This window comes from Miniopterus schreibersii (genome assembly GCF_964146895.1).
Source record: "Miniopterus schreibersii genome assembly, chromosome: 1".
Taxonomy (NCBI): domain Eukaryota; kingdom Metazoa; phylum Chordata; class Mammalia; order Chiroptera; family Miniopteridae; genus Miniopterus; species Miniopterus schreibersii.
The window spans coordinates 172179945-172193336 of NC_138101.1; the positions used below are offsets into that span (position 1 = coordinate 172179945).

The 13392-nt window shown below is 54.4% G+C and overlaps 1 protein-coding gene across 2 annotated transcripts; it reads right to left on the bottom strand.

The window, feature by feature from the left end:
* Positions 1-7785: 7785 nt before the first annotated feature.
* Positions 7786-12450, bottom strand: SIX1 (SIX homeobox 1). 2 transcript variants are annotated; one of them, XM_081116036.1, is made up of 2 exons: positions 11572-12450; positions 7786-9652 (listed from the first exon to the last, which is right to left on the bottom strand). In XM_081116036.1, the coding sequence occupies exons 1-2, from the start codon at positions 12129-12131 to the stop codon at positions 9361-9363; spliced, it is 852 nt and encodes a 283-aa protein (XP_080972162.1). In that variant the 5' UTR covers positions 12132-12450; the 3' UTR covers positions 7786-9360. The 2 variants fall into 2 exon arrangements, with proteins under 2 accessions (XP_080972162.1, XP_080972163.1); XM_081116037.1 differs by having other exon boundaries at positions 11631-12434.
* Between the last annotated feature and the right edge of the window lie 942 nt (positions 12451-13392).

The window sequence follows — 13392 nt, forward strand, 5'->3', positions numbered from 1 at the left end:
CCTCCTAGGTAATTTGTCATTTTCAGGCACATTTAAGTGGCTTTTCGTGTTCATCAGTGGAATTCTACTGTATATGATGGCATTTGCCTAAGTGTTGCAATCACTGAAATCATGAAGAGCAACGGAGATGACCAAAATACAATCATTATAGGTTTAAGTAATCATTTCAGAGTTAAATTGCTGGAGTTAAACTTCTATATCCTAGATTCAGAGTTTCAAGAAATGTTTCAGCTCTGCCTGTCCTCAAAGACAAGTCAGACCTCAGGTGTCTGTCAGAATAACTTGTGCTTCCTTCAGTGATTCAGACAAAGGGAGGAAACAGCCATAAGCTGCCCTCCCTGGAGACGCCAGCATCATGGGAATTCTCCCAGGCGGCTTTGTAGAAGTCTAAGAAGGCTTCCAGGCTGTTACGGTTATAGCTACTGATTTAACGTCTTTTGTGCCAAGCACTGTACATGCAGTGCTTCAGCTCCTGTAAGCCTCACAGCACCCTTGCCCAGTAGGTATGAGAGTTTCCCGGAGGGGGCTCAGAGAAGTTAGGTACCTTGCCCAGAGTCACACAGCTCGCATGTGTGTGCAAGTAATGGATCAGGGACCAGGCATTGTCTGCTGGTTCCCTCGAACGTGTTTCTGCACCCACACCCCCACCTAGTCCCCATGAAGGTTGGGGGCAGAGATGGGGACTGATAATGCTGCCTGGGAAAGATCCCTGAATTCACGCAGGAAGAAAAGAGAAGAGTCTGTCGGGGAACAAAGCAGCCGTCTGGGTTGGGGAGAAAAACTGGCCTGGAGGGGCCTCGGGGTCACTTCCTCCCGCCGCCCCGAGGCGCACCCGCGCGGCGCGCTGACTGACAGGAGAGTAGCTCCGCGGGAGGGTCCGCCGGCGGGGGGGGGGGGGGGGGCGTGCACCTCTGAGCTCCCCTTTCTCCCATGACCCCCGCCCCCAACCTCCCGGCCGCCCCGGAGCTCCCCCCGCCGGCGCCCGCGCGGCCCGGAGGCAGATGGACGCTGCTGACTGACGGGGGCGGCCGGGCGCGAGGGCGCTGAGTGAGGCCCGCGCGTCGCCGCCGCCCGGCCTCCAAGTGCCGCAGCGCCCCCTGCGCCCGCCCGCCCGCCCGCCCGCGCTGCGTCGGGGCCGGGGCCGGGCCGGGCCGGGCCGGGGGAGGGACAGCTCTGCGCAGGAGCCGGCGCGGGTCCCGGAGCCGCCCTCGGGCCAGCGCGGGCGCGCGGTGGGCCCGGCCCGCGGGGAGCTCCAGGCCCTCGGGCCGCGGCCGCGCTGCCCCACGGGGCCCGCGCTGGGCTCCGGGCCCGCGGCCGCGGGTTCTCCTTCCTGCTCCGGGTGGACCCTAGGACAGGCGCGGCCGTGGCGGCGGCGGCCCGCGCGGCCTGGAGGCGCAGGCGCTTGGGACGCGGCGTGGACGCGGCCCGAGGGGCGCCCGGGCCTCCGCGCCCCCGCTCCTCCGGGCCGGGAGCCTGCCAGCCGGCTCCCCTCCGCTCCCCTCCCCCCGCCCCGCGCCGGGCTCCGCTTTCCCTCCATCAGCTCCGGGCCGAATTCAATCCGAGGAGGCTCCTTTGAGCTTTTGTGTTCGCTGGGGAAGATGTGGGCGCTGGAGGGATCGCGTTACAACTTTCATTTCCTGAAATGTTTGAGGGAACATCCAGGGTTCTTATCCCCCCATCGGGCCGGGCGAGGGGCTCGGGTTTCAGGCCTTGTCACTCAGCTGTCACCGAACAAACGGAGCTCTCAGAGCCCGGAGAGGGAGCGCTACCTGCTCCGCGTGACCCCGAGCAGGTGATCGCTCTCGGGAAGAACAGGTAGAATCAATCACGGGCTGTTCTCCGTTTCCTCTCCTCTTTGGCAGACCTGCCCACAGTGTGAAACCTGTCACAGAGCAAATTAACTCTTTCTTGCCCCCCCCCAGGGGAACTAAAAAAGACATTTTCAGAAGACCCAACACGCGCATTCACACCGAAGGTCCGAAGGCAGTTCCTTCGCCTGCGGGGTCCCCACCTTTGCGGGGCTTGGAACGCGGGGAACCTGGAGAAGAGGCGTCTCCCAGCCGCCGGGTTCCACCCACGGAGAGGAGCCCCAGGTGCGGTCTCTGAGCTGAGGGGGGTTCGGCATCTGCTTCCTGCTGGGCTGATCCTAGTAGGAGGGAAATCTCTACCCTGACACGAGTGTCTAAGAAATTCCTGTAAATTGGTGTTTCTCCTCTCCCCGGCTCTGCGTAAATCAACTTTGTTGAGCATCCAAGTTGGGCTCTAGATTAGAAAATCCAAACAGTTTCAAAATTTCCCCCATTCATTTCTAACTTAATTCAGCGGTAATTTTTAAAAAATTATTTCTGGCCTTAGTCGAGCAAAAGCAGAAAGAGTCACATACTGGTGTTCTTTGTTGTGTGGATACGGTTTAACTGCTACTTATTAAATATTATAATACAAGTTTTAAGTTATACCTTTATTTTATATTTTGTTCTACTTTTCTTTTTCCTATACCTCTTTCCCTCCCTAGAAAAATCATAAAATTAGAGGGAAAGAGGAAACACAGATTTGCTTCTAAGATATATTAATGTTGGAAAAGTTAACCAGGACAGCTTGAAGGCCTTAAGTCAGACTGATTTTTTTAAAACAGAAATATGGTAAGGGGCCTGCATTGTCATTCTGCCATTTAGTTTCTCCATAAAGGATTGTGTGTGTGTGTGTGTGTGTGTGTGTGTGTGTGTGTGAAATCAAGATATACTGTATGTAAAAATAATCCTCCTGGCCTACTTGATGAAGATTTTGTCTGTTTATTTTGAAAACAGACATTGGTTCCAGATTCCCAGAACTGATTTTCTTATTTTAGCTATTTGTACTCAGAGGTAGAGCCCTGAGCAATATTATTCTTCAATTAAAATCAAGAACTTGACTTTAGGAGGAAGCATGTTATGTTTATATAGCATCAGCAACGCATAGAAAATATTCATCACACATATCTGAAGACAGGCAAAGCTTCAAGTGTTTAAATGTTCTTTTTACTTCACAGATACTAAGGCACATTTACCTTCTATCTAGCTCAATTTTTTTTAAAGCTTGTTGCCTTCTTTCATATTTACAACATTCTAAATAAATAGAGACAGTGCTTCTTCCTTGTAACTACCTCCTTGACGTAGAGGTAAAATTGCCTTTTGCAAAATATTTCTGACTATGCCGCTGCACTCTCAAAATGTGCATTTCTGTACAAGCACTGAAAGTTCCTGCTCCCTTCCTCCAACCACATCAGTCCCCACCACTACCCCCCACCCCCACCCCCGAAAAACTGCACATGTTAAAGGGAACATTATTGCATACTTATGCTTACAGTTTAAATATAATATCTGTGCAAGAGCCAACTAAAGATGTCACAGCTATGTGGGTTTGGTTTGTTATTTTTTCACAGTCCCATTGCCTTTTCCTGGTATTTAGATCATTTGGATAACTGGCAACTCAAATTAGAACTGAAGTGTTGCAAAGCAGCTAAAGCCATGCCTTCAGGGGAGTAATAAGGAGAGTAGAGTTTGTAAAAATACTTAATATGAAGAACACCTAGAAAGTCAACTTTACAGACCTGTGGCTAGAATCTGCAGATCTTGTATCAGGGATGCTGACTAGCAATATGAAATGTTAAAGAACACTTTAATGTTCTCTAAGAATCCTAAGACGTCGAATGGCCTGCGTAGTTTAGGGCTGTTTTCTGCTTTACCATCCCACATGCGTATCAGCTCAGATCCTGAACCACCACCATGTATGTATTATAAATAAGCCATGGCATTTTGAAAAGCCGTAATCCATTTACAGTCCTAAATTAAAATAAACTTTATAGCAAATTATTATAGATGTGCTTGCGTAAATCCATGGGTGTTTCTATTTGGATCTGCCCTATGCCAGTCCCAGAAAAGATTTACCTTCTGAGTTAAGGCAGGTGGGAAGGACGGGGGACCAGATGGAGGAAGCTGGTATACATTTCTAGTGCCTCCTTATTATAGTAAGTAAAGGGCCAGAATCTATCTATCTTTCTACTTATCTGTCATTTTAATGACAACCACTAATGGCAGTGAAGACGGGAGAGCAGCCAGTATCACTGAATAGTATTTTAATTACAGTTGGGTCACCATTTCAGGTGCACTTACGTGTGTGTTAAATCTGAAGCGAACCGTTTTCTCTTTCAAAGATTGTTTGGGTTTAAGGTTTTTGTTTTTGTTTGTTTTCCCCTCTGCATTTTCCTGTTTGATGGGGGGGGGGAGGGATGTGATTTTAGGAATATTTTAATGTTATGGCAAAAGAAAACAATTAGTAAGCACTCTCTCAAAAGGAGAGGGGAGGAAAAGATCCCCATCAGCTAAAGCATTAGAGAGCGGCAAAGCTTAAGGTGGCGGTGCCCTCTACCTGCTGCGCCTGGGGTCTCAGCTGTTCATTAACAAGTTAAAAGGAAGGCTGCCGAGACTCAGTTTGGGAAGAGACCTGCGTCCAGGCGCCTCCAGCAGTCTCTCTCTCTTTGTTTTTAAATGCTACTGCAGTGTTGTTCCTCGCTGTCTGAAAGTTACCACAGCGTCTAAAACACTGATTGTCATCCTCAGTGGGAGCACAGGTTTCCAATTTCATCAGCTGGAACGAAGTTGAGTGTGTACACTTGGTTTAAAACGCTAGAGAAAACGCGGCCTTCCCAGGGCAGCGCTGTTTCTGGGTAGACGGTAACGCCCCGATTTTGGCTCTTTTCTTTCGCGGCTGGCCCACTCACCTCTTTCGAGAATTTTCCAGGTGGAGCTATTGGATTCAGTCAGCCTGGGGAAGGGGTCACTAGACCTTGAGGGGGCTCAAAAGTCCCCACTTAAGGTCGCAGAGCATACCTGCGGGCTGAGGGACTGAGCCCTCGGGTGCCCTCAGTGCGAACTGCCCCGTCAGGGGCGAAGTGGGCACCGACGCAGGCTCCGCTGGCTTCAGGAGGTTCGAGGAGGTCATCTGGGAGAGCTTTCAGGTTTCTACTCATGGGAAAAGCTCAGAAAAAGGAGAAACGTGGACCACCAGCGCCTCTCCCCGCCTTAACTCAGTCTCGCTTTCCCCGTCAACGCCACCTGCCCCCGGAGAAGGGCAGACGTGAGCCCGACGGCGGGGCCCAGAGCGCGCTGCCGGCGGTGGCCAGTGTCTCCTTGCTGGGGCCCCGGGGCCGCGCGTGGGGCAGAGGCCGATGCTCTCCCCAGGACCACGGACCTGGGAGAAAAGGCCCGACCCACCGAGGAAGCGGAGCGGCCGCGTGGTCCTGCCCGAGACTCGAGAACCCGGGGCAGCTCTCCTTGGCCCCGAAGCTCTAGCGACAAGCCCGGGAAGGGGCGCCCTCCCCGGCTGGCACCCCTCCGCCGAGGGGCGCGGGTCGAGAGCCCAGGTCCGAGGGCCAAGGCCGAGGCTGCAGGAAGCAGAGGCGACGGGCCTTTTCTGAAGCAGGAGGGGTTGCAGGGGACGGGCAGCGGGGCCCAGAGGCCTGAGCTCGCCCCGTGGGCGCAAAGCGCGGGGTCTGAGCACGGGAGCGCGCGCACACCTGCGGAGGCCGGCGGGCCCGGGCCAACCCCGCAGTCCCGAGTCCCGCGCGGCTCACGTGCCTGGTCCGGACCCCAGCCTCGCTCCAGGACGGCGCGAGGGAGCCGGGACTTGGGCCTGGGAGGTGGCTCCGGGGTGCTCAAGGAGACCGCACCTGCGTGGTCCTGCGAGGTTCAGGCCGCGGCCTCCTCCGCTGTCCGGCCCTTCGAGGCCAGCCTCGGAGCCCCGGTTCTCCAGGGCCCAGCGGGCCCCGGCCCCGGCCCCGGCCCCGCGCCTGGAGCTGCGCGGCGATGCGGGGGCAGCGGCTCCCCGCTCCCCGCGCTCCGGGAGGACAGAGGGGCCGCCGCGACCTCCGGAGTGCGCGGGGAGCAGGAGAAGCTCCCCCCCGTTTTCTGCAGCCGGAGACTCCAGGAACGAATGGGAGGTCTCTGGATCCCCAGCCTGGAGCTCTGCCTGCACTTTACCAAAGACTTACAGGCCGGGCAGGCGGCGGGGTGAAGCTCCTTCTGCCGCAGGCGCCGCCGCAGGGGCGAGGACCGGCCGCTCCGCGCGGCGCCCGCGCCAGGTGCCCCAGGCCTCTGTGCCGGGAGGTCGGCGTAACAAGGGTCACTGTTCCGCAGAGTCCACCCGTCAGTGCCAAAGCCGCGGCCTCTTCCTGGAGCTTCCACTTCAGCTGGGGGTTGAGACCAGGCGTCCTCGCCCGGCGATGCCCGGCCCGGCGGCGCCTGTCTCCCTGCCCGCAGCTCGTGGGGCCTTCGGGGGCTCCTGAGGCCCCCTCCTACCTGCTAAGCCAAAAACTGGGGAGCCGCCGGCCAAACCCCATGGCCTCCGAGTATTTAGGAAGCTTCGTTCTCAGCCAAGAGGTCAAGGCGAGCAGGCAGCCCAGCTGAACAATCCTGTGTTCAGATTTAGGACATTAAAAAAAAAAAAAATCGACCTAGTATTTGTTTTTGTTTTTCATTTTTCTTGGCAAAATGCTGTAAGGTTTGGTCCTAAAAACACTTTATTTATAAGCCGTGGTTCGTTACTTTTGGCTATTGTTATGAAATCTGTAGAGAGAGAAAAAGTGGCTTTGATTCGGTTAAGCTGGGACGCCGAGAAGGTAAATTGGAGGTCCTTGAACAGCTGGTCCTCGAAGATTTCCTCCAGGAAAAAAAAAATATATATATACATGGTTAGTTCCCCCTAATGATCGCTCTAAAATGATTGCCAAGAAAACGCAAAGCAACGCCCAGCCTTCCCGCCGCCTCCCGCCTCCCGGGCTCGGGGGCTGAGCGCGGTGGCAGGGGCGCGCCGGGCAGGGCCTTATTAAACACATCTGGACCAGGCGCGCCCCGGCTGGAGTGCCAGGGGTTTTACAAAGAGTTTACGACTGTGACAGAAAATTGTCCTTTTAACGAGTTTACAAGCAGTAATCACAGAGGCTTTTACAGGATCAGCCTGCCCTGCTCGTCGCCAGATCTGCAGACATTTCCAAGATTCACCAACCCAGGGAGCAGGAAGTGGGCGCCGGTGCCCAGGGAGACAGAACTTCCACCAGCCTAAAATTATACGAAGCAGAGCTGGAGGACTGGGGGGTAGTCATCGGAGTAGGAAGAGAGGGCATGTAAGAAATTAAAGTAATTGGCCCTTCCTTATTTTCCAGGGAGATTTCCGCGGTGTCCTTTGAAGCCTGTCAGGGTCACTGAAAGCTATCTTTGTGCAGGGTGTTTGTTTTGGGGAGTGAATGTGAAGAATGTGCGGAGATCCCCCGTGAGAGCCCCTCCTGCAGAGGGTGGCATTTCTCCGTGGCCCAAGACGCGGAGAATAAACACCCTAGTGACTTAAATAAACACCAACTTAATGATCCAAAACACTAACAAGGGAGATTGGGACCCTGAGTTCCCAATCCAAATGATCGTCTCTGAGCAGCTGCGTGCACATCTGTCCATCACCGAGGGGAAAAATGACTTTATAAGTAAAAGTGACTACAGTTAAGTACAGTGACCCTTTCTCCCTTGAACTCCTTCAAATCCGTTTGACATTTAAAAAACACACAAAAAACCCTCATAATAATAATGCCTTAATCCCCACCCTAGATCAGCACAGAAAGATAGGAAAGAGCCAGAAAAAAAAGAAATGACTATATTAAATGGTGACACGGATGCGGAAAAATAAAAATTATGAAACTGTCATGTCAGGAAATAAATAGACTCTCTCTGGGGAACAATATTTTACAAAGCACAAGCAAGCCAATCCTGTTATCCTGAGAATTTTAATAAATAATGCCATTTGTTTCACTAATTTTAAAAGCTAAATACAAAGATACATCATTTTTGCCCCAGGCAAAAATAATATGGAATCTACATGATTACTGTGATTTTTCTGAACACTATCTGGCAGCACTGCAAAGAGCTCCTGTCTTGCTAGTCTGCTTTCTACTTGTACAGGTTAATTCACAAAGTTCCTATCCTTGTTGGAGTTCCCCTCCTTCCCCTGCCCCCCAAACAGATAAATTATTTTACTTTCAGTCTGGTCATAAACTTGTTCATACAAGAGCTGAGTTAACATATGAATGCTGTGGAGAAGAGCTAGTGGTAAACAAAATTGCCTATCTAAATAATAAAAAAAATAAATTAATATCGCAAAGCTAAATTCACTCTTTTTCTGTCATATAATTAACTCAGTCACCATTCTTTGCTCAAGTGATGGCCTTCAAATTACCCTGCAATTCATAACCACCATTAAGTAGGAAAGCAACAAAACTACCTGTTAAAAAAAAAATAGGGCCCAATGACAGCAATACACAACTCACCTTTGAGAAACAGAATCGTACTCCTGGTGTTCTACTAAGTTTTAATTTAGACAGGTTTAGGTACAATAGAAAAGAAACCTGAAAACACATGCTGTTTGAGTAACAAATACCAGGTTGCCAGATTCGTCCCATATTTGTTGCAAGCTAGAAACTAGGAACAGGAGTAGGATATAGATATGAAAGCTTCGAGGGCATGAGAAGAAATGGCATTCAGGAAAGTGTTTTTTCACATTGGTGTATTTTAAGTTTGCCATAAAAAAACCCAAGAAAACAAAGAACAACCAAAAACACCCACTAAATTTGACAAAAATAGTCATATTACTAATGGTCACTTCTATCTCTAACTGCCTCACACAGAGAACATTAAGACATTTAGGCACTTGTTTTTTCCCCCTAATACTGTTATTTCACTTTAAGCTACATAAAATTGTTTAACACTAAATATGAAAAATGTAAACTTAATTTTCCCCATCCAAAAAAAGTTGTAAGATCATATTTTTCCTTTTCACCTTAAGAATGCAACATTTCCTCCCAGGCTATTGGCTCTTATTTTCATTATTTTGACTTCTCTCTTTTTCATTTCCTTCTCCCTCTTTTCTCAAAATATTTTTCCATAAATAAATTAAAAGGAAATAATTAAAGTCTAGTTGATTTGTAATTCCCATTCACTGAAAAAAAAAAAAAAAAAAAAGACTACAGAAGCAGGCAGATGGGTTGCCCAGAACCAAGACTGGGTGACTGGGTGCTTTTGTTTGTTTGGGTTTTTTTTGTGTGTGTATGTGCGCGCGTTTTCCTGATTTCTGCACTGGGAGGGGAAATGCAAAAGTGGAAAGAGTCGGAGAGAAAAAGGTGACTACGTCTGAGATCGCTGTTGGTTTTGAGTTTTAAAAAGACATTTGTGAAAGTCCACCGTTCCTTTATGCACAAAGAACCCCAGAAACAAGCTGCAAAAATGTTCCTGATTTCTATTTACAAGTGTCCCTAGTCCCTGCTTCAAGGCCCCAGCCCCTCCCCACTTAGGACCCCAAGTCCACCAGACTGGAGGTGAGAGGGCCCAGCAAGGAGTCCTGGAGCTGATGCTGGTGGGCTTGCAGGCCATGGCTGGGCTGTGAAGCCGTTAGGCCGGGGAGAGAATAGTTTGAGCTCCTGGCGTGGCCCATATTGCCCTGCAGCAGAAGGACCGAGTTCTGGTCTGGACTTTGGGGAGGTGAGAATTCTTCTTCTGAGCTGGACATGAGCGGCTTGCCCCCTTCCAGAGGAGAGAGTTGGTTCTGCTTGTTGGAGGAGTTATTGTTTTCGGTGTTCTCCCTAAGAAATAGAGGACAACACCAGATGGTTAAAAAAAAAAAAAAAAAAAAAAGTGGGTTAAAAAGAAAGTGTGAGATGGAGGGAGGGGAGCTGGAAAGAGGAAAGGGCCGATGTGCCATCAGTCACAGACCCAAATGGAGGAGCTCTGCTCTCCCACCATCCCCAAGGGCCCTGGGGAGCAGCAGGACACCGGGGAGACTGGAGAAAAGGGGAGCCAGTCCCTTCCTCTTCCAGATTTTAAAAAACCAGAGCGGCAGGGATTATTTGAAATTCACAATTATTTAAAAATGCTTGTTTAAATAGTTATTTTTAAATACCTATCAACTAGCACTAGGCTTAGAAGTTTGAAAACCTTCCCACAAATGGTCGTTGGCGACCAAGACCATGATCAAGGGGAAAACAGTGCCCAACGCACGCGTTTGGGGTGAACCGAGTCAACTGTCCTGTTCCCATCTGAGGAGACAATTAAACGTCGAGTTTCCCTGCCCGAAGGTTGTGCTTTCTGAGACACAGGATAGGTCATGGGAAGTGGTGTCCAGAGCGGCCCAGTGACCTGAGTAAACACAGGGAGCGCAGCCAGTCTCTCCAGTTTCACCAAGTAGTGGGCCCTGGGGCCTGGCTCGCGGGGCCGCGGTTTTGTAACTGAAGTCTAACTGGACCGTGCTGTGTCCCTGGCCCCGCGCTCCTCACTCAGCCCCGAGCTCCTCACGCCGCCCTCTCCAGCTCCCCCCGGACATCCCCCAGCGCGCCTCCCCTCCAGGGACACTTCTCGGCCCCGCACAGCCGGCGAGCGGGTGCGGGGTGGCCGGTCGTCAGTCCCCGCGCTCGGGGCGCTTCCGCCTTCCGAGGGACCGCCCGTCCTGCCACCCCGAGAGCCTGTCTCCCCTCTCCCCGCTTCTCTCACAGTCTCTCTCTCCCAGAAAGCCCGCCGCAGCTGAATGTTTCCAAGTTCCCTGCTTTTCCCACCCAGAGTGGAAAGCGGAGGCTACATCTTCGCCCCCCCCCCCGCCCCGGGCTCGAAAGCAAACAAAGGAAATGCAGCCGGCCGGGCGCCCAGGTTCCCCCGAAACCCGTCGGCGCCCCGGAGCGCTCTCCCCGCGCCCGCCCGCCCGCTCCTCCCAATCTCGGTCGGGAACTACTGCGAGCGCATGGAGCCCGGCCAGGTGGCGGGGTGTTGGCGCGGGGAGCGTGGAGGCAGAGCCGGTTTTCAAAACACTGCCTTCCGAGCCCCAAGGCGAGAGGAGCCTGCGGCGGGAGAGCCCTCCCTCGTCGGGCGCGGCGGCCGGACAGCCGGACGGACGGGCCCCGGCGTCCGGCCGCGCGCGGGGGAGCCCGGAGAGGCGCAGTCCTCCCCGGGCTCGGGGCGCCCGCCGGGCAGGAAGGGCAGCGCCCCCTCTCCCAGAACGGAAGGCCGACCTCTTGCCCAAAAAACTAGCGCGAGAGCTCAAGTAAAGCGCCGGCTGCAGCGGGGGCAGAGCAGGTCTCAGGCCAGCTCCGCCCCTCCCGGGGGGAAGGAGAGAGGGTCGGGACCCCGAGCGCCCACCGAACCCCTTTCCTAACGTTACCGATCAACACTTCCCTTCCAGTTGATCTAGAAACTCTCTTTCTACCCCCTCTCCCAACACCTCGCCCCGACCAGCCAGGGAAGCAAGAAAAACTTAGCGCCAGTGTTTCTCGACATTCACACCCCAAGAAGCCCACGCGCGGGCGCTCAAATCAAACGAGTCCCCATTCCCAGCAAACGCTCTCAGAGTTCATGAACTTTCGCGGCAGCGCTGCGGAGACCCGGGCGCCGCCCGGCGGACCGGTGCCAGCAGGCGGGGAGCGCGCGGTGGCGAGCGCCTGCGGGGGCGGGAAGGGGCGGCGGGGGATGGAAGGCGTCCCGGGGTCGCCCCAGCAGCGGGAAGCACTCCGCGTACCTTTCCTTGGCCTCGGCGGCCCGGTCTCTTTGCCTCCGGTTCTTAAACCAGTTGCTGACCTGGGTGGTGGTGAGGCCGGTGGCCTCGGCCAGCTCCCGCTTCTCACGCGGCGAGGGGTAGGGGTTATGCGCGTACCACTCCCGCAGCACGCCCCGCGACTTCTCTTTGAAGCAGTAGCTGGTCTCCTCGCCATCCCAGATGGTGCGCGGCAGCGGGAATTTTCGGCGCACCCGATATTTGCCCACGGCACCCAGGGGCCGGCCGCGCAGTTTCTCGGCCTCCACGTAGTGCGCCTTCAACCACAGTTGCTGCAGCTTGGGGTGGTTGTGAGGCGAGAACTGGTGGCTCTCCAGGATCTTGTAGAGCTCGCGGAAGTTCCCGCGGTGGAAGGCGACCACGGCCTTGGCCTTGAGCACACTCTCGTTCTTGTGCAGGTGGTCGCAGGCGGGCAGCGACCACAGGAACCTGCCCAGGCGCTCCAGGTTCCCACCTTGCTGCAGAACCTCGCACACGCACGCCACTTGCTCCTGCGTAAAGCCGAACGACGGCAGCATCGACATGGCTGGGGCCTGCCGGGGCGCACAGCCCGGGCGCACACGGCAGGGAGCAGAGCCCGGAACGCAGGGGGCGGCGGCCGCAGGGAGGGGGGCGCGGCTGCTCCTCACCCCTTCCTAGGCTACCCGCAGCCGAAAAGGCAAGTCGAGATTGGGGGGTGGGCGGCCCAGAGAGAGCAGGGCGAGGAGCGGGGCGCGCGCAGGACCCCGAGAGGCAGGCTCACTCCGCAGCCTTTCGGGCCCCGCTGGCTCCAGCCTTCCGCGGGGTGGATGCTGCTCGTTGCCGGGGAACTTGGTTTCTGTTCTCCCGGCAGCTGCCTTAAAGCGCGCAGCGTCCCCAGCGCGCTGATTGGCTGCGGGAGGCGCCTATCCGGGGCTGGCCAGCCCGCGCGCCGCCGGGCCCGGCCCCGAGGCCGCGCCGCCCTGCGCGGGGAGGGCGAGGCTGCGGCGGGGGGACTGGGAGTGGTGAGAGGAGCCGGACCCAGAGAGGTGGGCAGCGGGGTGGCAGGCGGGGGTGGGGTGGCGTTGGGGGGATGGGAGGGGTGAGGAGGAAGCCGCGCTGCGGGAGAGCGGGAGAGGGGTGGGGTAGGTGTTCGCGTCAGGACCCTGCAATGTGAGCCCCCTCTCCAGTGTCACCTAAGGGCAGCCGCGCACAGCTCTGCGCAAATCAACGACTCCAGACCTTCTAGTTCCCCTCCTCTCCCTCGGTACCCCGGTCCCTGTCCCTTGCAGACAGGCTCTTTCCCGGTGAGCTCATATTTAATTACCTTAATGTTGGAATGAATAAATAATGGATTGATGAATAGCTTATGGAATGAGATAAATAATACAAGAGCAGACTAGAGCTCGGTGCTGCAGCCGCTGGAAGAGTGGCTTCTCTCCTTGCTGGCTTCAGCTCCAGGAGCCAAACCTAATTTCCCCCTCCCTTCCCTGCTCCCCCCCTCCCCGCCCCCCCACCCTCCAAAGGGCTAGAGTACTCCCATCTGGATGGCGCTTCCCTCGTTGTCAGAAGCCCGAGACTATTTGGGACCACGCAGAGAGCTGTTTGGAGCATAGTTGCAGAGCAGAGAAAGATTCCGAGGGTTAATTTGTGACTTGGTATCTTAATCTTCTATGGTTTAAACCTGCAGGCTTTTGGACGGTTTCCCCATCTATGCAGTTGCGTTTCCAAAGCCACCTCTGCGACCGAGGAATGCCCAGAAGCTTTACTTGCTGTTAGCAAAAATGCTTTGGGAACCTGGTATGAAAGGCGCTGGATGGGGTGTAA